At 47.3% G+C, this 27,843-nt stretch overlaps 1 protein-coding gene across 1 annotated transcript; it reads left to right on the top strand.

Annotated features, from left to right (window-relative positions):
• Window positions 1-175: 175 nt before the first annotated feature.
• Window positions 176-27,638, top strand: XPNPEP3 (X-prolyl aminopeptidase 3). The gene is made up of 10 exons (XM_065420478.1): window positions 176-301; window positions 4,896-5,012; window positions 7,572-7,979; window positions 12,135-12,337; window positions 12,908-12,970; window positions 20,641-20,754; window positions 24,478-24,563; window positions 25,240-25,423; window positions 26,671-26,791; window positions 27,472-27,638. Exons 1-10 carry the CDS (start codon window positions 241-243, stop codon window positions 27,636-27,638), a joined length of 1,524 nt encoding a protein of 507 aa, XP_065276550.1. The 5' UTR covers window positions 176-240.
• The last annotated feature ends 205 nt before the right edge of the window (window positions 27,639-27,843 follow it).

Here is a 27,843-nt window from a genome sequence, read left to right as displayed (position 1 = left end):
CACCTAAGGCTTGGGACACGCCGGGGGATGGGCGCCTGTAGATGACGTAATCAGCCAGGGTAGTCGGCTCAGAAGGCCCCGCAATGTGCAAGTGGTGTATGCGAGGCCGCTGGGGGCTGGGAGCGCTGCCACGCGTGGGGGTGGGGATGGCAGCCGCCGTAGAGCAGAGGATGTGGGGCGCTGGTTTCCGTACAGAACAAGGCACCCTGCAGTAGCGCGGTGCCTGCGGGTGGCGCAGCCATGCTCTGGCTCTCAGCGCAGAGGCTTATCCCGGCTGTGAAGGGCTTGTGCAGCTTATCAGGTCAGAGACTTTAATTCCTTTTAATGGCGAATCTCTCCCCCTCCTGGGGGCCTGGCACTCACTGCTGCGAGGTGCCCCCTTCCTCGCTCGAGGGCCTGTGTCTCTCTTCCCACTGCCGCCTCCTTTTTTACTCCATGCATTTAAGGATCTATTTGGCCTTTCCACTGTATCTTTAATAACCCAATTCAACACATTTGATTGTCATGATAAAGTGTAAAATAGACCCTTAGGGAGAATCTAACTACAGTTAACTGTAAGGTCTGTGAGGCAGGGATCCTGTATATTTGTGGTGCTGTATAGAAATAATAATCACCAGATGTTCAAGATGACATTAATGCACATGTTAATTCCCTTTTTGTGACAAATAATGTGAGTCAGATATTTGTTTCCTTTTTATTGGTAAAATTGATGTTAAGGAAAATACATGTACCTCACTCCTGCTTTCAACATTGAAAATTACAAGGTTTGTAAAGCTAGGATATCCACTTCAATACAAAACCAAGTATTGCTGAAAGCTTTTTAAAAATGTGTTTTACTTCCCATTTTAGAAGACAATTAAAACCAAGTATCAGTTTTTGGCATACTCCTGCAGTATCCCTTGAGGGATCTGGGCCTTACTTATACAGCACATGCATAAAAGGTGTCAAAGCACATTACAAGCACTAAAAGGCAGCTGGCAGGGCAAGAATCATATTTTTGAAAAATGTATTTAGTAACATAGATAAGGAATGTGATAAGGATAGAACTTTAAATTAGTAAAATTGAAAGATTTTTAAAAGTCAAATTTTTGTGTCCGCCTTTTATGCTTTATATTTATGTACATTTAGGTCCAGATCCTCAAAGGTACTTAGGAGCCTAACTCCCATTGAAACCTTTGAGAATCTGGGCTTTTGTGCTTAGCTTGGAGAATGAAGAAAGACTAGTTAGCTTTGCTTCCTGGTACTCCCACTTGCACAATGAAGCAGTATTTAGTTTGCAAAGACTGGAGCAGGGGTAGGCAACCTATGGCACGTGTGCCGAAGGTGGCACGCGAGCTGATTCTCAGTGGCACTCACACTGCCCGGGTCATGGCCACCGGTCTGGGGGGGCTCTGCATTTTAATGTAATTTTAAGTAAAGCTTCTTAAACATTTTAAAAACCTTATTTACTTTACATACAACAATAGTTTAGTTATATATTATAGACTTATAGAAAGAGACCGTCTAAAAACGTTAAAATGTATTACTGGCACGTGAAACCTTAAATTAGAGTGAATAAAGGAAGACTCAGCACCCCACTTCTGAAAGGTTGCCGACCCCTGGACTGGAGGAATAAGTCCAATCAAAAAACCAAAAGCTTTTCTTTCAGGGTGCAGCACAGTGTCAGAACAGGTAGAGACTAGCTTGCCTTAGCCAGGCAGCACTGTTGGCGGGACTTTTAATGGCCCGGTCGGCAGTGCTGACCAGAGCCGCCGCAACCCAGTACTGCACTAGGGGGCTATTCCAGCATAGCTATGTTGAGGTAGAATCTGTAGTGTAGACATAGACCACATCTATGCTATGGGGAGTATAGTGGCATAGCTACAATGCTTAGCTATGATGATATAACCCGATAGTGTAGACACAGCCTACTGTGAGGGAAGGGGTTAATCCCATTGCTGTAGGAACCCCCCCCCCCACCTCCCCACGAGCAATGGTAGGTTGATGGAAGCATTCTTCTGTTGACTTAGCTGCATCTACATGAGGGATTCGGTCAGCATAGCTATGGTGCTTGGTTCTGGATTTTTCAGACCCCCTGAGCGCTGTAGTTTTGTGAACCTAAATTTTAAGTGTAGACCAGGCTATAACCAGGTTCCTTAATACTACTCTAGCAGTATAATAGGACCTTGTAATTGGCACTGCCTGAGGGCATATCTACACTAGAAACTTACATCCACCTATGTTAGGTTGACTTACAACCACCAGTCATTACTACGGTGGTTCATATCCACACTACCCTCCTTCTCTCAGTAGTGCACATCCCCACCAAAAGCACTTCCCTGACTTAAGAGGGGCCGTGTGGGGGGCTGAGAGCCTGGGCTCTCAGCTCCACAGGCAGCTCCCTGCTAGGAGCCTCTTTCCCCTCTCCCCTTCCCCCCTGCCCTCCCCTCCCCCCTGGGCTCTCTGTTCCCTGCTGCTAGGATTCTGGCTGCCCCCCAGGCTCCTGGCGGGGAGCTCTTCACCCGGAGTCCAGGTGGTTCCCGGGCTCTCTGCGGGGAGCTGCCGGGAGGGGAGTCAGAAGCAGGGAGGATGCAACCTGACTGCGAGTGGGGAGTCTGGGGGGCAACTGGCCTCTAGCTGGAGCTCCCACATGCCCCATGGTGACAGCCCGGCTTTCTTGTCAATTTCACTGTTCGATGGAGTTGTAAAATTGACAAGAATGACAGCCAACAGTCGATATAAGTAACCCGCAGTGTCTGTGTAGACACCAACTAAGCCCTACGTCTCTCGTGGAGGTGGAGTTATGATGTCTGTGTAGTAGGGCACTTACATCCGCAGGAGCAAGGCTGTAGTGTAGACACTGACATAATTAGGTCGTCGTAAGATGCCTTACATCGACTCTGGTGTAGATCAAGCCTGAGTGATGTAAAGGAGAATTAAGGTCAGAGGGTCTAGTTGCTTGGTGCAGGAGGTGGCTGTGACTGGGGAGCTCAATTATTTAGTTAAGTCCCCACTAGCATTTGGCAGTCTTGTAGCCAGGCCCCACAGTAGTTATCCAGTAGTGAAAGACTGTGATACAGACTTGCTAAAATAATAATTAAAAATCCAAATCTATAAAGTTGTTTTGAGGATAAATAGATGATGAGGGATATTCTATGATATTAAAGTTATCATGTTCTTGTTTCTCTCTTCCTATGCAGTTCCCCAACCTCTCTGCACACTGCTAGTTCTTATTGTAGTTGTCTGTTTTGCCAGTGTGACTGGCTCTTGGGATTGGGAATAGGCTATGGAGACTTTCACTTCTGAATGACTAGTTCCAGTTCAGTTTAGGATGATAGTAAATAACTTCGTTAAGTACCAACTGGAGACTCTGAGGCAGCCTCCATATGAATACGTCTATCACAATCACACTCACTGGCCCTTTTGTTGGCAGTCTCAGTACAAAGATTGATTGCAAAGGCCATAAAAACCGAACTACCCTTTCCCCCATAAGGTGGGCCTTTGAGGACATGATCAAAGCATATTGGCAGGATGATGGGGGAGGTTGGTTGACAGTGCTGTGCAATCTCTTTTTTCGTGGGTAAATTAAACATTTCATTTTTCCTGCTTGCCCATCATGCACTGATAGAGGAGGTTAATCACACACAAACCAGCACAACTCTCCTCTTTCAAGCATGCAGTCACTGGTTGGTCAATTCCAATGTACTTTAACTTTACGTAATTTATTCATCCTAGTCCAAGCTTATAACTTTGCTATATTTATTTAATCTGTAAATCAATCATTATTTGAGTTTGTATTTTAATGGTTTTATAGTCAACTATGCGAGCAACAAGTTGAAAAGTTAAGGAGAGTTATCATTGCAAGAAAAGTGGGATGAACAGTGCTAAGAATGTCAAGTATCAGAGGGGTAGCCGTGTTAGTCTGAATCTGTAAAAAGCAACAGAGGGTCCTGTGGCACCTTTAAGACTAACAGAAGTATTGGGAGCATAAGCTTTCGTGGGTAAGAACCTCACTTCTTCAGATGCAAGTAATGGAAATCTCCAGAGGCAGGTATAAATCAGTATGGAGATAACGAGGTTAGTTCAGTCAGGGAGGGTGAGGTGCTCTGCTAGCAGTTGAGGTGTGAACACCAAGGGAGGAGAAACTGCTTCTGTAGTTGGATAGCCATTCACAGTCTTTGTTTAATCCTGATCTGATGGTGTCAAATTTGCAAATGAACTGGAGCTCAGCAGTTTCTCTTTGGAGTCTGGTCCTGAAGTTTTTTTGCTGTAAGATGGCTACCTTTACATCTGCTATTGTGTGTCCAGGGAGGTTGAAGTGTTCTCCTACAGGTTTTTGTATATTGCCATTCCTGATATCTGACTTGCAAGAGGATAAATGGACACAAGTCAGATATCAGGAATGGCAATATACAAAAACCTGTAGGAGAACACTTCAACCTCCCTGGACACACAATAGCAGATGTAAAGGTAGCCATCTTACAGCAAAAAAACTTCAGGACCAGACTCCAAAGAGAAACTGCTGAGCTCCAGTTCATTTGCAAATTTGACACCATCAGATCAGGATTAAACAAAGACTGTGAATGGCTATCCAACTACAGAAGCAGTTTCTCCTCCCTTGGTGTTCACACCTCAACTGCTAGCAGAGCACCTCACCCTCCCTGACTGAACTAACCTCGTTATTTCCATACTGATTTATACCTGCCTCTGGAGATTTCCATTACTTGCATCTGAAGAAGTGAGGTTCTTACCCACGAAAGCTTATGCTCCCAATACTTCTGTTAGTCTTAAAGGTGCCACAGGACCCTCTGTTGCTTTTTAGTGCTAAGAGTGAGATCTTTAGAGGGTATATAAATTTGCTGTATGATACCTGGAAAGGTCTTTCATCTTCATACCGTGCATTTCTTTTTCTTTAGGCTGCAAGTCCTGTTTCCTTCGGAGATTTTCCATCCAGCCTGCCCAGCAGAGGAAGATTCCAAACCGGTACCTGGGCCAGCCCAGCTCCTTCACACATCCACACCTTCTCAAACCAGGTAAGGATCCTGAGCCATTGGTAGTTAACTAGTGGCACCCGTCATATGTTTCTCTGAGGAAGTACCTTAGTTACCTGCATCATATAAAGGGGTCTGTAGCTTGGCACTATCATTTATATTTACTTTATTCCAGTAATTTTATTCCTTGTGGAATTCTCTTGTTCTGAGACAGCATCTGATTCTAGAGAGAGGCTAGGTTCCTATACCCTAATCCATAGATTGACACATTCCAGACTTATTTTCCTTTCCGATGCAATCTTCCTCTTTCCACAGACACAAGTACTATAGACCTTTTCTGTCAGTGGCACTTCCTTAGCTGGCTATCCTGCCAATATAATCTAATTCATTTTTAGAGTCCTTTGCACACTCCGTATCACAGAAATGTTTCATAGACAATACTCCGTGAATCAAAGAGAAAAGGAAGGTTTTAAGAAGTGAGATTTAAAGAGGGGATGTGGCTCAGAAGAAGGGGTTGGGAAGCAGAATTCCAGATAAACAGGACAGCACACATTTAAAGAGCACTTTCCTCCTTTCCCCCAACTATGGAGGGGTGTGTAGAAGGAAGAAAGGAAGACACCGGCATAGGTGACTCTAAAATTAGAGAGGTACAGTAGGGAACAGGAGAGCAGATTAAGTTGGTGCACCATTGTGAGATCAGAAAGGTGTGCTGGAGATCAGTGAAAGTGAATATGTCAAAAAGTAAGGCATTAAGCAGATTTATAAGAGTAAAAATATATTTTTAATTTATTACAATCTAGAAAAGAGATGATGTATAAAGCTCAGAATTCTGTTATTGGTTAACAGTTCCCACATAATCAAGGCTGGTATTGGGGAAAAAATAAGTTTATTGAATAGTTAAGAATTCACAAAACTTATTAGAACAGCTAGGATTGTAAATGGGTATTGATTTATTTAAAATAATAATTGAACATTTGCAGTCATTCTGAAAGCCTAAAAATGAATAGTTAAGGCTAAAGGAGTTTACAAACTCTGTTGGCACAGCTGTAATGCCAGTGGAACTCCCAAATTGCATTAGCCACTACAAACAACTTTTAAACATCACCAGACTTGCAGTGACATGTATGAAGCCCACTGGAATGAGAGAGAGCATTCAGAATTTCAAAATTCCATAGTGGATAACTCCAGAATTCAGTATCTGACCATAAAAGATCTAGATCTGTGCATGTTGCCTCTTCTAGGGCTATAGAATAAAACAAATATGAAGTTTCTTAGACCAAACAGGTTTTAAGATATGTTTTTATTTTTTCTAAAAGTTAGAATTTAATGAAAGTGAAATACTAATTTTTCAAAGTCCATTTCCTCAGAAAAATTAGTTCCCCCAAATTCTCCTCTGGCTAGAAACCACAAATGCAAATTTTTTTTAGAAAGCAGTTGTTGAAGGAGGCTGCCGAGTGAGCTAATACCTCACAACGAGTTGCAATTTTAATCATTGAGCCATTATTCCATAGTATAGCAAACAGGAAAAGAAGTATGAAAATAGACATTAGAATATGAAAAATATATATATCTAAAAATAGGAAGGACATTAGCCAAAATACCCTTTAAGACTTGCATACTGTTAGTTGAAATCATAGTTAAACTAGTCTCCGGTATTTTTAAAATACTTAGGCTGTTCTTGTGTCCTCCCTCTGGTTTCAGGTTTCAGTGTCAGTCTCTTGTTCTGTGTACAGTACTTCTTATTCTTTGCTAGTGAAGGATGGTAACATGTGAAGTTCCAAGAGAGAATTTGTATCCTTGGCATCACTGGAAGTATAGCTCCTTTTCATGTTCAACAGATCCCACCTTATTAATCATTGGGAGAAATTAGGTCTTTTATGGAGGAGTTTTCTTTGCTCAGTCAAATACTCTGACATCATCCTGGAAGGCTTGGCTTGTTTCTAAATTGAGCCCCTTGATTGGTTAAATATTCAAGGACAATCTCTCTGTCTCTGATTGATCTCATGTGGTACCTGTAAAACTGACTTTGCCTTTTACACTTTAGAACTAACTAATATATGACTTGACATGGCACCAGAATGTCTGTCGAAATACAACCTTATCTGATGAAATTAACACTAGACTTAGCACCACAGTGTTCTGTTCAATGTCCAGATGCCATAAAAGCTGATGGTTTCCAACAGGGTTAAAGTTTAGCTTGCTTTGCCACCACTTTTCCCCCTCCCCTGCCCAGTAGTTGTTGTCTGGCTTTAGTTTGCTCCCAGAATGCTTTGGGTTTTTGTCTAAGGTTGCTTGATCAAAATCTTTGCCCAGAAGTTTTAGGGCAGTAAAGTTAATTGGTTTAAAACAGTCTTTTTCCCTGCACAGTGTAGGAACAGAGTGAACCAAGGATGTGGATATCTGAGATCAAAGAGGCAGGATGGAGAGCAGTGGAAAGTGGGTTCTGAGGTCAGAACGATCAGAGGAATGGGAGAGCTGTGGAATGGGAGGTATGGGGTTAGCGAGATAGCATGGAGTTTTAAGGAGAGCCTTGAGCAGGAGGGGGAGAAGGTGATTATGAGATCAGAATGTTCCTTCATCCATTTTGTTTTCCATTCATAGGGGAGGTAACACCGGGATTGTCACAAGTGGAATATGATCTACGCCGACACAAGCTGATGACTTTGATCAAGAAAGAGGCGCAAGAGTGGGGTGGGGTGGACCACACCGTGATTCTGCTATCCAACCCCACCTACTACATGAGCAACGACATCCCATACACCTTCCACCAGGACACCAACTTCCTGTACCTGTGTGGCTTCCAGGAGCCTGACAGCATCCTGGTGCTGCAGAGCTTGCCTGGCAAGGCACTGCCATCCCACAAGGCCGTGCTCTTTGTGCCACGGCGAGATCCAAGCCGAGAGCTGTGGGATGGGCCACGATCAGGCACCGATGGGGCAGTAGCTTTGACAGGAGTGGATGAAGCTTACCCCATAGAGGAGATTAGACACCTGGTGACCAAACTGAAAGGTAATGGAAATGAGATGAGATGGAACCCAGGTTATAGGGACTGGATGACACGTTCTCTGCCACTGGTTCCAACCAGACCCCATATTGGGAGGCACATGACACTGGGAATGGGAAGAGATTTTCTCGTCTAAGCTACTGGTTGTAATCTGGCCCCAGTTCGGTGGTGATAGAAAAAAACCTGTGAATGTGGCTCTTTAATGGCTTGTGGGTTAGTGGTCAGTATCCAGGTACTACTGAACTGATATCACTGAACACACAAGTGGCACTAATTGGTCCTTTGTTGTCAGTGTCATGAGAAATTAAGTAATCATTGGGCCACAGAGACTGACCTTCCTCCTCTCCCCTTAATATGGCCCTTCCATGTTACGGCGCAGTACGTTAGCACAGATGTTGCCTGTGGGATTCTTGCACTGCTGCTGCCCATACTGTATTGGTCTTTTACTAGAAGACTCCAGTCTCTAAAGGCTCTCAGCCCAGCATCTTCACCTGCATTAAATTCACTTTAAAAACCATATGTGGGGATACACAAACCCATCTTCACAACTCTTCATTTCCTGGATTGTGTCTGGTATATTTGCTGCATCATACCAGATTCTATTACACAGTGAAGCTTATAAAAGATCACTCTTGTTAGACAACCTCCTGTCTTAACCTCCCCAAAATGTGCCCAAATATATTAAGTACAATTCTGCTCCACCTTTATTAGAGCATCGGTTCTCAACTGGGGGTCCATGGCCCACTGGCAGTCCGTGAGCCCTTTCAGGGGGACTTCAGGGCCCCATGGCTGAAACTCAGTGCCCTGATCCCCGGTGCCCCCTCCCCCCCCCCCCCCCCCGGGCCTGAAGCCAGGAGTGGTGGGGTTGTAGCTGGGAGCCCCACCCCAGGGCTGAAGCCCTAAGCTCTCTTCCTCCCTCCCCCCTTGGCTGAATCTGGGAGCAGTGGGGCTGAAGCCCCAATGTAGCAAAAGCCCTGAGCCCATGGGCAGAGTTGGGAGGGCACAAGGTTGTTGCCCTCCCAAACTGCAGTGCCTTACCCAGAGTGGGGCAGTCTGGGGGCAGCTCCGCACCCCCCGCCCCCCATTACCTCCTCTACCCCAGCCCTCCTCAGGCCCTGCCCTCTGGCCAGGTAGTAGGCGGGAAGCTGGAGCCAGGCAGTGTGGGGCAGCTGCTCTCTAGCTGGTGGTGGCATGGAGCGGGCAGCTGTGGCATTTCCCCGTCTGCTGCTGGTGCCTGGGGTTGCGGCTGCTCCTCAGCTCCCAGCCCCCTTTGACTGCTCATGCAGCTGGTAAGAGCCGCCCAGGTCTGGGGACACAGCTCTGGGGCCAGCAGAGCCCTCGGGGAGCAGCCACTGCAGGGGGAGCAGCTAACGCAGGGAGAACCCTCCTGGCACACAGCCCCTAGCTATCCTTGTCCCTGCACCCTGAGCTACCACCCTGCCTGCACACAGCCCCTAGCTACCTCCTGTCTGCACCCTGAGCTACCGCCCCACCATACACAGCTACCTCTCTCCCAGCAACCTGAGCTACTCTCCTACCTGCATATAGCCCCTAGCTACCCCCTACCTGCACCCTTAGCTACCCCCTGTCCGTACACAGCCCCTGGCTGCCCCCTGCCTGCACTCTGAGCTACCCCCTGCCTGAACCCTGAGCGGTTTTCAGACTTTGAGCTGAGTTCCCCCTTTGAGTTATATTTTTGGTTGCGTCCCCTCCACATCCCAGACAGGTGGATGGCCTGCTGAGGTGAGTCAGGAAGTGGAGGTGACGCTTCCTCCCTGGACCCTGCTATGCAGAGATGGCCCAAGCCCCACCAGCCCTTGCCCCTCCAAAATAGAAGTCAAACTATGCCTATGCCCAATGGTCCTACCCCTGGCCTGGAGCCCCAAGTCCTCTCCGCTGGGCCCTGGATTTTTTTATAGCATGTTGAGGGTGGGTCTCAGAAAGGAAAAAGGTTGAAAACCCCTGTATTAGATGACTATCTCTGTTAAGCAAATGTGTTTTTTTAGTGTTTTCTGGGGTCTCCATAGAAATGTTTTGATGAAGATAAGGGGTTTTCCACCCCTATCTTAACCTCTCCTCTTTCTTTTTCTCTGTATACAGTAACTCCTCACTTAACGTTGTAGTTGTGTTCCTGAAAAATGCGACTTTAAGTGAAACGATGTTAAGCGAATCCAATTTCCCCATAAGAATGAATGTAAATGGGGGGGGGGGGGGTGTTAAGTTCCAGGGAAATTTTTTTTGCCATACAGTACTATAGTTGGGAGGTGCCTCCGCCTTACCCCACACAGGCACAGCCCACTGGCGCTGGAGACAATGAGGCAGGTAAGGAGGCTGAAGGTGCTGTAGGCTAGAAGAAGCATGGTGCGCAGCAGCAGCTTCCCCTACTCTGCAAGCACTAAGGGCAGGGGGCTCAACCCTCTGCCTGCCCATGCCACCCCTTCCCCCAAACCCCCACCCTTAATCTGCCTCTTCTTCCCCACGCCTCCTCCCCCTTTACTCCGCACGCCATGTCCTCGCTCCTCCCCCCTCCCTCCCCTGCCTCCTGCCCGTGGCAATCAGCTGCTTGCGGCGTTGGGGGAGGAGTGAGGACACAGCACGCAGGCTCCCCCGCCTCCTGAACGCCGCAAGCCAGCTGATTGCCGTGGGCAGGAGGCAGGGGAGGAATGGGGGAGGTGTGCCGCATCCTCGCTCCTCCCCCTTCCCTCCTGCCTGCAGCAATCAGCTGGCTTGCGACATTCACTCGGCGCGCAGGCTCCCCCCTCCCTCCCCGGCCTCCTGCCCACGGCAATGAGCTGGTTTGCGACGTTCGGGAGGCGGGGGAGAGGGGGAGCCTGCGCGCTGAGTCCTCGCTCTTCCCCCTCCCTCCTGAACGCCGCAAGCCAGCTGATTGCCGTGGGCAGGAGGCGGGGGGAGGAGGGGAAAGGCGCTGATCCGCGGGGTCTGCCAGCGGGTGGGAGGCGCTGGGGGGGGGGGGGGGTTGGGGAGCTGATAGGGGGGCTGCCAGCTGTGGACAAAGCAGGCAGCCAGATGTTATAGCGAAGCATTGCACAACTTTAAATGGAGCATGTTCTGTAATTGAGCAGGGACGTAAGATTGAAACAATGTTAAGCAAGAGGACTTTAAGTGGGGAGTTACTGTATAACATTATGTTTAAAAAAACCTGAAAAAACAAGAGAAGAAAAATGGAATCCAGGAGTTAGACTTGTTGTCCGTCTAGTTCCTGACAGCGGCCAGTACCAGATGCTGCAGAGGAAGGTGCAAGATACCCCTTAGTGGACTATCAGAATAAACTGCACAGAGAGAAAAATTGTTGTAGACTTCCCTTATGCCCCCATAGCACAAGAGTTTATTTCCCTTGTATTTTTTATCCTGTCTAGTGTGCCTGGGTGGTAAGTACTTTTTTGGAATTAATCAAGGGGGTTGCTGAATTGCTGGACATGTAGAGATGCAAATGTGAGGTCCTGACTTCTCATTGTCATTTAAAAAAATTCCCATTTCAAGACTAGGAGTGCTGCTGATCCCAATGTTCTAGGCAGACTTCAATGTGGATAAATACATTCTTCCTGAGGAACTTCACTTCAGTGGAAGGCCGGAGACAGGGCATTTCCAAACAATCCATCCCAAAACATAATTGTTATTGACCCCTGCCCCAGCTGGTCATGAACAAGAGGTGGATTTGTCTTATGGGTTCTCCGTTGTGATCAAACAGGGCATCTAAGCTCAGGAATCTAAATTCTCATGCAATCTTGCAAGGTTATGTTTTTGTCATGAAACATTTTCCCCCAGTTTACTGTATCCCACTAGTGCAGCTTTCTCTCTGAAGAGGAGCTGTATATGGGGAAAATAACTAATATTTATAGAAATGGCTATTTACTTATTGAGTGTATTCTTTTAAATTCATAAACTATTATTAAATCTACAAAACCCAGATAGACTTGTTTACTTGCATGTTACTAACCTGCTAAGATATAAGGAGATCATTAGTATCATGTTACACTGAGGTCATATGTCAGGTATGAGGCCATATTACAAATCTAGGGGAAATTACCTTTCAGATGACATGTCGCATCTTCAACTTTTTCTAGTCTAGGAGAAGTTTGCTCATACAGTGACCACAAAATATCTTTAATATTAGTCTGTGTCTGTTTTGTGTGTCTCAGGTGAATCGAACATGGTTTGGTATGATTCTGCAAAGCCAGTGCACACACAGCTCCACTCTGACTACCTGCAGCCTCTGGCCGAGATCAAAGCTGGAAGCAAAAACCGCATCCGAGCTATTCATCATCTAGTACAACAACTCCGGCTGATCAAATCCCCTGCAGAGATTGAGAGGATGAAGGTTGCCGGAAGGGTGACATCACAGGTATGGGATGTGACCCCATCAAGTAAACAAAGGCAGTCATTTCTTGAGCGTGGGGTAGCATGGACTGGTACGCTCATGTAAAAGGAAACTGGGTCGAATTCAGCTGGGCTGGAGTGGTAACTTTATTCTTGCCTGATCTCCCTTCATGGAGGCACAATTTCTTGATCTCTCTGATAACCATACTCTACTTCCCTCCCCCATATCACAAGGGGTATGAGGCCTGCTGCTTGAACTGCTAGAGTGCTCCACCTTGACATAATTCCAGTCAAGACAACCAAGGAGTTGTTGCATATTTGATGTCCTTTAAAAATGGTATCCACTCCAGAACAAGGATATTTCTTTGTGCTCCCACCATCTCCCCTGCTTCCTCATGCCATTCTTTCCCCTTCTTTTGCTATTTTCCTCTAGTTCCTGTATTACAGACCAGGGTGAGAAAGAGGGACTGTCCCGTTTTCTTTACATCCTCATAACCTTGAATATTTTTGTCAAGGAAAGTGAAGTCAAAGGAGACTCTTCCCTCCCCTTCAGATCCCATGCTAATGAAAGATCTATATTGTTGTTGTTTGACAGGCTTTTATAGAGACAATGTTTGCCAGCAAATTCCCAGTGGATGAAGCATTTCTGTATGCTAAGGTCAGTACCTTGTTGGGCTGTGGATGGTTCTGGGGAGGGCTGCGTATTGTTTTTCTCCAGGAAGAGTAAAAGGATCTGAGAGCTGCCTATGGCTGATAGGGGTGCAGAGCTGTGAGTGGAACCCAAGCCCCTTCTCGCCCAACTTTTCTGGTTCCTCTGATATTCCCCAACAGCTGCAGCTCTGTCAAGTCTACGCCTTTGAATTATAGCAACAGAACAGCAGAATGTTTTGAAGTGTACCATGGACAATCAGCGGGCTTTCAACCCAGGACCTTTGATACTAAAAGCTGGATTTTTTTACCCATTGAGCTAAAGGAGTAACTCCCTAAGCTGAGAGCTGTAGTAAACTCTTAACCTCTTATGTGGACTAACCACTAGAAAGTGACTGACACTGCCAGTGTGGGTTACACATCCTTCTCAGAAGGCTCTTTGTTTTAGTGCCTTTGCTTCAGAAGAGCAAGATGAATGGGGCTGTAGCTTCTGGAAGGGTTACTGCAAATCTAAAGGGTGCTTTAAAAAATACTTGTGTAAGGAAGTGCCGGACATTCTATAAACTGGATCATGCATTTTTCAGAACCTCCCATACGTTTCATAAAAATTGTCTCTGAAGCTACAGCAGCCTATCCCGTTCCTTTTAAAGTGCAACAAGTGCTGTAGCAGAGCAGAGGGTATTCCTGGGGGTGACTTTCCCACCTGGGGAGTTGGGGTGGGATGCTAGTCAGTGTGGGAAGCAGCAATAAGGGGGGGAAAGGACAAAAAGATTCAATGAATAAAGAAATATAAACAAATAAAGGAGACAGAAAAGACAGAGAGAAGAAAATAAAAAAGAAACAAAACAAAATAAAAAATGGGGGCTGAATCCAGAGCCTGTGGTATGTGCTGTAGAGAAGAGAACTCGCAGTGCATGTGGGTGTAGGTGAATTGGGAGTGTGCATGATGAGGAGAATGTCATAATACACTTTATCTAAGGGTATGTCTACACTACGAGAGTAGTTCGATTTTACTTAAATCGAATATATGGAATCGATATTACAAGTCGAACGTGTGTGTCCACACTAAGGACAGTAATTCGACTTTGTGAGTCCACACTAACGGGGCAAGCGTCGACATTGGAAGCGGTGCACTGTGGGCAGCTATCCCACAGTTCCCGCTGCCCATTGGAATTCTGGGTAGAGCCCCCAATGCCTTCTGGGGAAAAAAATGTGTCGAGGGTGCTTTTGGGTAACTGTCGTCATCCAACCGTCACTCCCGCCCTCCCTCCCTGAAAGCGCCGGCGGGAAATCAGTTCGCGCACTTTTCTGGTCAGTGACAGCGCGGACGCCACAGCACTGCGAGCATGGAGCCCGCTGCGACCATCGCTGCAGTTATGGCCGTTGTCAACACCTCACACCTTATCAGCCACCTTTCCCAGAGGCAGATGCTGAGAAATCGGGCGAGGAGGCTACGGCAGCGCGGTGAGGACCTGAAGTCTGAGAGTGGCACAGACCTGTCACAAAGCACCGGACCCCGCGCCGAGGACATCATGGTGGCAATGGGTCATGTTGATGTTGTGGAACGGCGATTCTGGGTCCGGGAAACAAACACGGACTGGTGGGACCGCATAGTGCTGCAGGTCTGGGATGAATCACAGTGGCTGTGAAACTTTCACATGCGGAAGGGGACTTTCATGGAACTTTGTGAGTTGCTGTCCCCTGCCCTGAAGCGCAATGACACCCGGATGCGAGCAGCCCTGAGTGTCCAGAAGCGAGTGGCCATAGCCCTCTGGAAGCTTGCAACGCCAGATAGCTACCGGTCAGTCGCAAACCACTTTGGCGTGGGAAAATCTACCGTGGGGGTTGTTGTCATGCAAGTAGCCAACGCAATCGTTGAGCTACTGCTCTCAAAGGTAGTGACCCTGGGAAACGTGCAGGTCATCATAGATGGCTTCGCCGCGATGGGATTCCCAAACTGCGGTGGGGCTATAGATGGAACTCACATCCCTATCCTGGGACCGGACCACCAGGCCAGCCAGTACATTAACAGAAAGGGCTACTTTTCAATGGTGCTGCAGGCACTGGTGGACCATAGGGGACGTTTTACAAACATCAACGTCGGATGGCCGGGCAAGGTTCATGACGCTCGTGTTTTCAGGAACTCTGGTCTGTTTAGACGGCTGCAGGAAGGTATTTACTTCCCGGACCACAAAATAACTCTTGGGGATGTGGAGATGCCTATAGTGATCCTCGGGGACCCAGCCTACCCGCTAATGCCCTGGCTCATGAAGCCCTATACTGGCGCCCTGGACACTGAAAAAGAACTCTTCAACTACCGGCTGAGCAAGTGCAGAATGGTGGTGGAGTGTGCTTTTGGACGTCTCAAGGGGAGATGGAGAACCTTACTGACTCGCTGTGATCTCAGCGAAACCAATATCCCCATTATTATTGCAGCTTGCTGTGTGCTCCACAATCTGTGTGAGAGCAAGGGGGAGACCTTTATGGCGGGGTGGGAGGTTGAGGCAAATAGCCTGGCTGCTGATTACGCCCAGCCAGACAGCCGGGCGATTAAAAGAGCCCAGCGGGACGCGCTGTGCATCCGGGAGGCTTTGAAAGCTAGGTTCCTGAGTGAGCAGGGTAACCTGTGACTATTAAGTTTGTTTACAGAGAAGCTGAACCTGCCCCCGTTTCTTTACCCAGTAAATGTTCACTATCCTCTCCAGTTACATACCCCGTTCACCCCGTTCCTCCCCTTCCAACACACGTTTAAAAATAAAATCACTTGAATTTTGTTAATGAACACCGTTTTCTTTATTACTGTTTTCTCGGTAAAGTGTTGAACCTGGGACGCAGACTGTGGTGGGGAGCGGGTGTAGTGTAGTGATGCAAAGGACGCTTCTAAACTCCAGGAATGACAGGCTCCGCAGTGGTGGACTGGTTGTTTCAACGGAGCCTGCCACCCCTCCTGTTCGGGACTCTGTGTGTGTGGGCTATGTGACTTTGTGGCAGGGGGAGGATGGTTACAGATCCCCTGCTGCGTGGTTCTGTGATCCAGGATAAGGACCGCTGCATAAGATCTCTAACCGCCCTCCCCCGCCACAAAGTCACATAGCGCCCCCCCCACCCCCCCGAACATGAAAACCACCTCCCAGACTGACCAGGGTGCCTAGTGACTGCAATGTGTGTGTGCCCTGCTGCTGAACCTGCCCCTGCCTCTGTACCCTGGTAAAGGTGACTGTCCTGTCCAATTACCAATCCCCTTCCCCCCCCTTCAGACAGACTCTCCTCTAAAAGAACATGATGGAAACAGTAATTAACAGAAACATATTTTTTATTAGCAACTACACATGAAACTTGGGGATGAAACTGGGACGGGGGCTTGGGTGAGGCGGGAAGGAAAGGACTTATCAAATTTTGGGGAATGAGAGCCTTCTGGTACTTGAGCAGTCTGCAGGGGTGGAGTGAGAGTTTTCACGGACTCTGCCGCCCCTCCTTCTTGGGACTTTGGGTGAGGGGGGTATGGGACTTTGTGGCGGGGGAGGGCGGTTAGAGAGAGACTGCAGCGGGGCTCTGTCCTCCTGCCTCCGGTCCTGCAGAACATCCACAAGGCGCCGGAGTGTGTCCGTTTGCTCCCTCATTAGTCCAAGCAGCGTTTGAGTCGCCTGCTGGTCTTCCTGCCGCCACCTCTCCTCCCGTTCCATGTGTGATCGGTGCATTTGGGACAAGTTCTCCCTCCACTGGGTCTGCTGGGCTGCCTGGGCTCAGGAGCAGCCCATAAGTTCCGAGAACATGTCCTCCTGTGTCCTCTTCTTCCTACGCCTAATCTGCGCTAGCCTCTGGGAGTGTGATGCCAGGCTAGGTCGGGAGACAGTCGCAGCTGTGGGATGGGAAAAAGGGAGTGAATTCCTCAGAAAGATAAATTTAGTTGTGAACAAAGAACATAGTCTTTCTCTGTGAACAAGACCATGCACAGCACCTATCACATGCGCACTCAGGACAAGGTCGAATTTTCGGCCTTCGCATTCAGTGCCTGGGGTCTTGCAGTGCAGATCAGAGAAGCGGGGCAGGACACCGGAATTTGTGTAGCACGCCGACATGGTAAGCCGTAGACTTGTGGCTGCTTAAAACTTTAATAATAGCACTGGCCTCCTTTCACTTTCAAAGCAATGCCAGTCCCTGCTGCCAGCAATCCGGCAAGCATGAACTCTGCCCCTGTCCCACCCCCTCGCGGCTGTCCCAGGGAAAGATCCCTGTATGCTGCCCCTCTCCCGTCTCCACCGCGTGGCTGTAAACCGCCGGTTATAGTTCTGTAAAGGAACAGGCAAGCAGTCCCAATACTAATATTCCCCTACCTAATTCAGAGCGACATCACTCTGATGAGGATTTCAGAGACGGAGAAAGAAAGGATGCTTCGGGAAAGCATGCAAAGACCAGGGCCGTATGCCGCCATGCTCTGCAAGGCAATGATCCCGGAGTACTTGCTTGTCTCCTGGCGCGGAAATGTTTCGTACCACGGAGGACCCAATAAGGCCGCTCTCCCCAGGAACCTGATGCAAAGGCTTTCCAATTACCTCCAGGAGAGCTTCGTGGAGATGTCCCAGGAGGATTTCTGCTCTATCCCCGGACATATAGACTGGATTTTACTGTAGCTGCACTGGCAGGGACTAAACAGTAGAGCGCCTAGGGCAAAACAATCATGCTAAACCGGACATTGTTAGATTTTTTTTCAGTAGTTGCACTGCCAAGGACTGAAACGTGAAGCGTCTAGGGCAAACTAATCATGAAAAACCCATTGTTAATATTGTTAATATTCCTGTTCTGTTAAAAATAAATGTTTACATGTTTAAAACACTTACTGACTGATCCTTCCCCTTATTCTGTGTCCGGGTTAACGCCTGGGGACGGTTGGTAGGGGATCTCTGTAAGGGTGATGAAGAGCTCCTGGCTGTCGGGGAAATCAGCGATGTAAGCGCTGTCGACTGCCTCGTCCTCCTCATCTCCTTCCTCATCTTCCCCGTCCGTTAACATGTCCGAGGAAGCGGCCGTTGACAATATCCCATCCTCAGAGTCCACGGTCAGTGGTGGGGTAGTGGTGGCGGCCGCACCTAGGATGGAATGCAGTGCCTCGTAGAAACGGGATGTCTGGGGCTGGGATCCGGAGCGTCCGTTTGCCTCTTTGGTCTTCTGGTAGCCTTGTCTCAGCTCCTTGATTTTCACGCGGCACTGCGTTGCATCCCGGCTGTATCCTCTCTCTGCCATGGCTTTAGAGATCTTCTCGTAGATCTTTGCATTCCGTCTTTTGGAGCGCAGCTCGGAAAGCACGGACTCATCGCCCCACACAGCGATCAGATCCAAGACTTCCCTATCAGTCCATGCTGGGGCCCTCTTTCTATTCTGGGATTGCACGGCCATCTCTGCTGGAGAGCTCTGCATCGTTGCCAGTGCTGCTGAGCTCGCCACGATGTCCAAACAGGAAATGAGATTCAAACTGCCCAGACAGGAAAAGGAATTCAAATTTTCTTGGGGCTTTTCCTGTGTGGCTGGTCAGAGCATCCGAGCTCGGACTGCTGTCCAGAGCGTCAACAGAGTGGTGCACTGTGGGATGGCTCCCGGTCGATTTCCATCCACACCTAGCCTAATTCGACATGGCCATGTCGAATTTAGCGCTACTCCCCTCGTTGGGGAGGAGTACAGAAGTCGAATTTAAGAGACCTCTATGTCGAACTAAATAGCTTCGTGGTGTGGACGGGTGCAGAGTTAATTCGATGTAACGGTGCTAAATTCGACATAAACTCCTAGTGTAGACCAGGCCTAAGTAATGTGAGATTGGAGGAAAGTCAGCCTAAGTGGAGAATTGTTGGTGTGACGAATAGGGAATTCTGGGATTGTGTCTGAGGCTTTAGTGAAGATCCACAGGCTCTTCCATTCTCCCTTCCTTGTGCAAGGTATGAAAAGCAAGTGATGCATCACTGCCATATGACGTTTGTCAATTATGTGGAACTACTAATGGGGTTAGTACAGTATAGTACAGAGACAAGGCGTTAGTGTTCTTTAAGGTATTGTTAACTATGAATGTCAGCTGTAGTCTGTATCCTAATGATTGTAATATAGGGTATCACTAAGGGGGAAAGGTCAGAGAAGAGCCAGGAATGTGTAGGAGAAGGAGGGAGAGAGCAATGAGTTTTCCAGTGAGGAATAAGGCTTTCCCGTTTAGGATTTCATTGCTCTCCACACTGATGTACTTCCTGTTGTTGTTTCGGCTAAGAACTAAATTTCTATGCCTGTACAGTTCTCTCTTTGCATGTCTGGAGAGATTAATATTGGATGTCTGCTACCCAGCAGTGCCAAGATCCAACTTCCACGAACTTCTGCTTTTACACTAGATTCAGTCCTGGGGGATTCTGAATATTTACCTCCCCCCTGCCTTGCAAGATGTAGTGAATATCCAGTTTGTCCACTGGTAATGCCTTTTCTCTAGCGTTTGAACCCAGAATATACCCAAATAACAAGTGATGTGATCTTAAATCTTTTTACAGTGTAGTTTATTACCCCTCCACGTATGTACAAAATTAATCCCAAAATAATTACGATTACAAACTGCCTGCCACAGTTCTATGCAAAATTACAATATCTTCTCCTCTGAAATAACCCTCTAACATACATGCAAAAAAATTAGACCTTTCCCTGAAACACATGCTTCCCAGAAGGATTTTCAGAATACCTATAAATTACAAATTGAGGACCGAATCCTGCTTACTTTTCTCATCCAAATAGTCTTAGGGATTTTAGCAGGACTGCCTCTTTGAGCAAGACAAGCAGGATGTGGCCTTTGATGTCTGAGTTGAGAGGGGTCTGTCTGTGCTGATCAGTAGTACAGACTTCTCCTAGAGAAGCTGATTTCATTTAAGATGCGATTTTAAAAACCACCCTCCACCCAGATCTGTACTTTACCATTTTCTACCCAAAGCATTTATATTGTGGGTATCGTGGAGCATTTTGTCCCACACAACTTGGCAAATTTTAAAAGATGTTTGGTAATGGTACTTTTTGTACTTGTATAGCTCTTATGTCTGAGGACATTAGTTAATTCAGCTTCACTCTATTATCTACTTCAGCTTGGAGGAAGGTGAGGAGCAGGGATTTCTTTCATCATTGTGGCACAATAGTTGGGCATAACCTGTCTGAATCTGCTGATGTCTTCTGCTCTGATGTAAGATAGGGCACTCTCTTAATCAGGTACTGAGACAGGGTCACAAAAATAGATATTGATCTAAAAGTTAGCTGGTATTTTGGAATTAAAACACCTCCCAAAGCTAGATAAAGAAGAGCTTCAAAAATTTGCTAAGTTGTATGGGAAGTGAGAGCAATGCTTTAAAAATGCACAAAACCCCACAAAAAATATATTAAAACATCATTGCTGTAGCATTTACAAACTCAGACAGAGAGCTCTTCTATGAGACCAAACACTGGGTTCCAGACACTTCCGTGAAAAATGACTATTCTGCGTCATCTTCTGCTGTTCTGTGGAACCCTGGGCTGTTTTCATTCAGGAAATGCTGTTCTCGGTTTCATTTTCTTCTGGGTTACTGCCTTCTGCATAGACAGAGAGAATGGCCGTGGGGTCAGGAGCTATGGTTGCCCAGCACAGTTGCTTACTGTGCCAGAACTAATGGCTTCTCTCTGAATTGATTGTTCCAGTTTGAATTTGAATGCCGGGCACGAGGGGCTGACATCTTGGCGTACCCACCTGTGGTCGCTGGTGGCAACAGGTCCAACACCTTGCACTATATAAAAAACAACCAGCTTATCAAGGTAAATCAAATGCCTTTCATGTGTTTAAACTCCAGTGTACTGATATTGTGTCCATTTACCAGCCCCTGACCACTGGTTACACCAGGCTCACCTGTACCCTCGGTGCCTCTTTTGTGACAAGAAGTGCTGAAACAAATGGGGTGGAATGAAAGAATATTTACACAGCAATGGGAGATGGGAACCTAATATAGTTATCTGTTGTTGGCAGTAAGGCCAACTTCAAATCCATCCTTACCTTTTCACTATCTATCTTTTAATGCATCCGTTGCTATATTTTCTAAAGGATGCTGAGCTTCTCTCATAGGATTGCAAATCTGCTCCTGTATCCTGCATTTCTGTAGTTCCTGTGCAGCAGTCTAGAATGCTGGGTGGGTTTCTGACATTGTAAAAGTGAGAGAGTAGCACCAGTCACACTGAAGACAAAGTTGTGGTAACAAGGATGCTAGGGCCCCTCCTCTCTCACCTGAATTCTTCAGTCTTGCTTTACTTTGGTGCACAGTAAGCTGCAGCAGCAAATTTCTGCTCTTTTATGACAGAAAGAAGTCCAATTAAATCCATTTAGTGTGGCTGAGAAGGGAGGGGAAAATGTTTTGGGGTCTTTTTAACTTGCTGTTGGTGAATCTGTCTGCCTTGTTTTCTGGACTCCAAACCATTGACTCCTTCTCCAGCAATTCTGACAAAATAGTCTTAGCTTCACACAAGTCTCTGGAGGAGGTGACTACATTATTATACTATATCTAGGACTCACTTTTCAGTAGAGCCTGTTATCTTGCCTCCTCATTTATGTAGGAGTGAGCTTCCTTCCTGGCTTAATCTTTTGTTGGAGAGAGTGCTAGTTGGGTCCTTGAAATATTCTTCTCACACACATGCATCCATGATAAGACCAGTCACTGTGGCAAAAAAGGCTTCTATTGTTACACTCTGGTCAAGGTCAGGCTTGCAAGCATAACTCAGACTGCTTCTGATAAAGTCAGTTCAGAGCACTTTTATTAGTTTTATGAGGAACTGATTATCATGAGGATACAATCATTAGCAAGACCTTTGCTTTGCTTTTCCTCTGAGATGTACCTTTCTGCCAACTGGCATGACAGTGTGTCTAGTTTGGAAGACATCCCCAAGGAAAAGCCTAACTCCTCTTGACACTTCCTTCTAGAGGACTTGAATTTTCTATGTGGAAATGTGATTGAATCACTCTAGAATTAAGCCCCCCATTTCACCTACACTTTTGGAGAAGGTTCCCCCTTACAATGGAGGAAGAAGGCGGTCACTGTGTCAGGTAGCACTGTTAACACCTTGGCAACCACCCGTGCAAAGCATGCCATTCCCACCAATTCCGATGAACTCAAAAATTGCCACTGATAATGTTAAAGTGTGGGTGGCTGCTCCCAAGCTAGACTCCACAGTGACCTCTTGTTCCAGAGAAACTTCCCTTCCCATAGAATGAAAACTGAGTCCATTAAAAGATCCTATCGTCTCAGACTGCTAGGTTCTCTTCATAGTGTCTTGGAGTTACTTCACAGAATAATTAAGTAGTGTCGTCACTGTCTCAGTCGCTACAGGAACAGGTTGTTTGGCATAGTGAGACTGTCAGAGGGTGGCCCTGCCTGGAGCATCCTCCAGCAGCCAAACAGGTGCACCTACCTCAGTTTCCCTTCCTTCAGAATCCCCAATAACTCTGCCATGAATCTCTCGCCTCATATTCCTCCTCCTTGGGGCTGGCTTATTACAAAAATAGTGCAAATAGTCCAAAACAAAAGACCCAAAACATCATCCATTTCTCACATGGAGTGTATATCGTCCTTCAAATCCCAAGCTCTTCTTCAATCCTCTCCTGTCCTTTTACCAGGACAGCCACCCACTTTTCCCAGTGGGAATTCCCACACCCTCTCTGCTAGGAGTTCATCCTTACCAGAGGAACATCCGTGACTCCCCCTGGTTCCAGCTGTTCAGTGTGGAGACATTAGTGGGTGAGCCCACCAGTGCTCCCCAGCCTTTAGTTGTCTCTGGCCCTCTCCTTCTTCTCTCCAGGTTAGAAGTCAGCAGACAACTCCCTCTGCTGCTTTCCAGCCTTCAGCCCTGTGACCCTGGATCTCTAGCTTGGGGAGGTCAGCCAGCAAACCTTTCTTGCTGCTCTTCTGCCTTCAGCCTTCCCCCAGGAACCTCCTACAGTTTCCTCCAGGGACCTCTTGATCTCTGGCTGTTCTGACCTGCCAAGCTCTCCCTCCAGGCAGCTCTCGACTGCCTTTTTTCCAGACTGACTCTTCCACCCTCTCAGTTTCTCCCTATTGATATGGCCGAGGTGCCTTCTCTTAATCCCAACTGGGAAGCAGCAGAGGAGTCACAGGGCTTAAAGGGCCAGTGTCACCCTTTGACAGTGACATTTATGAGATATTCAAACCCTGATCTTGAGTGTCTTCAGCAAAACAAATTCTCCATCATTTACTCAGTTTATTTTATTATTCCCAAGAAAACAAGCAGGGGATCATCCCACATTGAACTAAAATAATTTAACCAATTGCTTACAGGAGGTTTAAAATGGAGTCCAAATGGAAAGTCAGACTAGCAGTGAGTCCAAACTACTAATGTAAATGTTCATAATATTTATCTACCTATACGGATAGCAGCTAAACACCAGGAATATCTAAGATTTTGCTTCATGGATTCCCCCTAGTGCACAGAGAACTACACCCTCCCATTGACTCTGAGCTCAGTCATCGGGGGCCAAGTTCTGTGCTGGCTGCCATGCTGTGGAATGCCACTAAAATCACTGGGCTAACACTTATGTAAGTCAATACAGAATTTGGCCCAAAGTTTTTACAGAACTGACTGCATGGTTGGCAGCCCGTTTAAGGAAGGGGCGGGCATGGCAGTTTCTCCATACTTGGACCCTGAGCTTGCACATGGTCACTTTCTGTGGGAGACACAGAAAGCTATTTGATGGGCACTGGAACCATTTGGCTGAATTGGACTAAAGTGAATAGAAGGTAAAGTGGATGTGAATGTGTCCTAACGTCTCGGCTTCCCTTGACCTGATGCACCTCAGAATCTCTCTCTGCACTGCTGTGGGCAGTCCCAGTCCCAGGAGAGAGCAGTGAAGATAACAGAAATTGTTTTAAGGCTTCAGTCCCAAAACGCTGCCCTGTCCGAGAGGGAGTACACCTGTTGAGTCTCCTGATATCCTGTAACAAAGATGATTCCCTGGGCTAAAGCTCTTCAGCTGTCCCTCCCTTTTCCTCTCTGGAGCCCGTGCACGAAAGGGACTGGACAAATCCTTTCTCATCTCCTCTGTAAAACCCTTTCAGTCCTGATTATTATCACAGAATTCCTGTTAAAAGAGATCTCTCAATTGGAGACAGTCTGATGTAAAGTGATGACCACAGACGCCAGCCTGTTTGGATAAAGGTGGCTCCTTCCGGGTGCGGAATAGTTATGGGGAATGGAGTTCAGGCTTTCTAGGTATTGGCACCATTAAGACTACCTGGCAGGGTAACTGAACAATTCAGCCATAATTGCTTCTCTGAACACGGGGGACCTGGAATGCTTTTCTGTGAGGGGAGTCCAGTCTCCACTCCATCTTTGCAGAAAAGAATCCCCTTGTCCTAGGGGTCAGCCTCTCACACACAGAGAGAGAGAGAGAGAGAGAGAGAGAGAGACCCTTTCACAGAGGAAGCAGGAAGCTTAGCCGCTGGCCTGAGCCATGGTATATTTCTTCTTCTTCTCCAGGATGGAGAAATGGTCTTACTGGATGGTGGATGTGAGTCTTCCTGCTACGTAAGTGACATCACTCGCACCTGGCCCATCAATGGCAGGTAGGATGCCCACAGATGGAAATGTGCCATGCGTTACCTCTGAGAGCGCGTGAGGATTGTGGTTGAGTGTGGGCATAGGTGCATTAATCTGTGATTAGCCATAAGCATGTGTGTGTGTGTGTGTGTGTGTGTGTGTGTGTGTACGTTGTCTGTCTATGTAAGTATTTTAGTATACCCATCACTATGGTATCCCAGAGTAACCAAAATTACATAAAACAAACATTCAGGGTGAGGACCTGTATTCCTCAGCCTTTCCTTATCAGTCACTGTAAGAATGTACATGGTTATTGTTATTTTTTGATTTTCCTCCTTAGTGCATCTACCAAAACAAATCTAAGGTTACAGAGATGGGTCTTGCCTTTCCTTGTGCAGGGGCTGACTCTGGGCATGTGAGTGAGGCGTAAGGGAACAGGTGTTTAGTCCAGGTGTGAGTGGCTGCCAGTCTCAGGTCAGGAACGTTCCATTAAGTGTCCCTGTGATGGTTGGGTTGGTTCCAGTGTCTCTTTGCTCACGTCCTTCCCTTCAAACTGCAGCTTTGCCCTGCTCGGCTTCAGGCCAAAGATTCCAACCAAGAGTCCCCTCTCCACAGCAGGGAGAGTGCCTGACTCAGAACTGCGCCTGACCTGGGAACTTCCCATTTGAGGTGTGACCACCTTTACTTTCCTCTGGCTTTCAGGTTCACTGATCCCCAAGCAGAGCTGTACCAGGCTGTCCTGGAGATCCAGAAGTCCTGCCTGAGCCTCTGCGCTCCAGGTGTGAGCCTGGAGAACATCTACAGCCTCATGCTGAGCCTTATGGGACAGAAGCTGAAAGAGCTGGGGATCCTAAAGAAAAGCACCACTGAGAACCACCTCTTCAAGGTACTTTAATTCTCTTCACCCTGGCATCCCCAAACCAGATCTGGTCCCTATCTCCTTGCAGGAAAGAGAATCTGTATGGCAATCCATGCACAAGCCCTGGCGACTTGGGTTCAGGGCTCACTTCAGTATATGGCTCTCTCATACTGTTACAGCCTTGACAGGAACATGGCCAATAAAAATGTGAAGCAAGGGGAGACGATGCCTGTTTCTCTCAGCAGGTGGCAGCACAGCCAGATCAGATTGCATCAGCAGTTCTCAAGAAATGTAAAGGGGATGGGGTGGGGAAAAGGAGGTGGGATTAGATGTTTTGATTCCTTCTTATAATGAGATCCTTAGGTGGGGGAGGAGATTAGGGTGGTGCAGTGGGGTTAAGCATTGTAGGGAGGGATGAAGTGAAACCTGTGCAGCATTCTAAGCCTAGTTCTTAGAGAACATTTTATCCACATCACAAAATCACTGCACAGTTTGCTGCAAATTGGCAGGCTCTGTTGATGAGAGTGGTCCAGGCCTGGAGTATCCAAGGGATGCAGAAGGTCAGAGCGGAACTATATTGGCGGAGCTGTTTGGGGGGGCCTAAGACTGAAGTATGTGGTGTGTGCAGGCCAGGAGTGAAGAGATTTGGCTGCTCTATTGCGGACAGCAGGGAAGTTGCCTGCTGTAGGCTTGGCTCAAGCCAGTGATCATCATTCGTTTTCATGAGCACCCAGTTCCCCCGCAAGCTAACATGAAATGGAGGAAAGCCCCCAGTGATGCTTTGGGCATGAGACTGATGAGCACAGTCCCTATGACAAGCACAAGCCATCCTGTTCCTGTACATCCCACCCTCCCTCTCTTTTCTTCGTGATAACAGTCTTCAAGTATGTAAAAGGTTGGTATAAAGAGGAGAGTGATGAATTTTTCTGTTTAACCACTGAGGACAGGACAAGGAGTCCTTAAATAGACGCAGGGGAGATTCAGGTTAGACATAAGAAAACCTTCCTAACTGTAAGGATATCTAAGCACTGGAACAAATTACCAAGGGAGGTTGTGAAATCTCTGTCACTGGAGGTTTTTAAGAACAGGTTAGACAAACACCTGTCAGGGATGGTCTAGAATAGAAAATACTTAGTCCTGCCTCAGTACAGGGGACTGGACTAGGTGACCTATTCAGGTCCCTTCCAGTCCTACATTTCTATGATTCCGTGTTGGGATGGAGGATCAAGGGCCAGGTTCAGTGGCTGTAGTAACAGTGTTTTCCTTCCTGCTAGGTTGTTCGGAAGTACTGCCCGCATCATGTGGGCCATTACTTGGGTATGGATGTTCATGACACATCAGACATGTCCCGATCGCTCCCACTCCAGCCGGGCATGGTGATAACCATTGAGCCAGGTAAAAGGACACACTTTCATCCCTGATTCAGTAACAAGTCACAATGTTGATGATATGATATACTTTTACATAGCTCCCTGCACATTCAGACTAAAATGCTTGAGGTGCTTTGCAATGGAGTTAAAAACACATACTGTACTAGGAAAGCATAGTGAATTATTACCCTCCCAGTATATAACCAGAACTAGCTAGTTGCAAGGGTGAGCTCTCAAAGTGTGTTCCTTAATCTTTACAAAGTAAGCATTCTACTGGGACACTTTCCTTCAGATCGTTACAGTTGGATTTGCAGCCCTCAAATAGAAACTGGTCTCTGACACTGATTTTCTTTTCTCTGCCCTTCCCCCCATTGCCCAGAGCACTGTCAATGTCTCTTCTCATATGGGCAGCACTGACATCGAGAAATGCAGAAAGGCTGAATGGAAGCGTTAGGGTTTATATTCATATACGGGGGTCTGTACGCAGCGGGGAAGTGCTCTCTTCCCTCCCCTTCCTCTAGAAGCTGCCCCAAACAGAGGTGAATGAGAGAAACTTTCCTTGACAAAGCTCTTCCGGTTTGACCCCCTCCAGTATTGCTCAGCGCACAGCCCTGCCCTCATCACCGTGTGAGCCAGTAAAGGGGGGGAGCATTCTCTGGTCTCATCCTGCTCTTCTGAGGGGTTTTATTCCCTCCTTTCCCTCAGGCATCTACATCCCCCAGGATGACATGGCCGCCCCAGAGAGGTTACGTGGGCTCGGTGTGCGCATCGAGGATGATGTGCTGGTGACGGAGGACGCGCCCCTGATCCTGTCTGCAGACTGCCCCAAGGAGATCTATCATGTCGAGCAGATCTGTGGCCGCAGCCTGTGATCTCTCTCCTCTGCCTTATACACCCTCCTTGGGTTCCTCAGGAAACATGCTCCCACACACACATGCAGTGATGTATATTTCTGTGAATGGACCTGGTTGCAGGACAGTTGGGGAGGTGGGGGGTTGGGATCGAAGTTGTTGCTGGTGTGGGGACTCTGTAGTTAGGACAGGAATTGGATTGTTAATGGCTCAGGTAACATCACTG

Source organism: Emys orbicularis, chromosome 1 (genome assembly GCF_028017835.1).
Source record: "Emys orbicularis isolate rEmyOrb1 chromosome 1, rEmyOrb1.hap1, whole genome shotgun sequence".
Lineage (NCBI taxonomy): Eukaryota > Metazoa > Chordata > Testudines > Emydidae > Emys > Emys orbicularis.
This window is presented reverse-complemented; position numbering and strand designations above follow the sequence as displayed.

Excerpts from the sequence above, each read along its gene's own strand:
- XPNPEP3 (XM_065420478.1), top strand. The coding sequence starts at position 241 with ATGCTCTGGCTCTCAGCGCAGAGGCTTATCCCGGCTGTGAAGGGCTTG. Across the intron at positions 5,013-7,571 it reads TCCACACCTTCTCAAACCAG|GGGAGGTAACACCGGGATTG; the intron begins GTAAGGATCCTG and ends TTCCATTCATAG. Across the intron at positions 12,338-12,907 it reads CCGGAAGGGTGACATCACAG|GCTTTTATAGAGACAATGTT; the intron begins GTATGGGATGTG and ends GTTGTTTGACAG.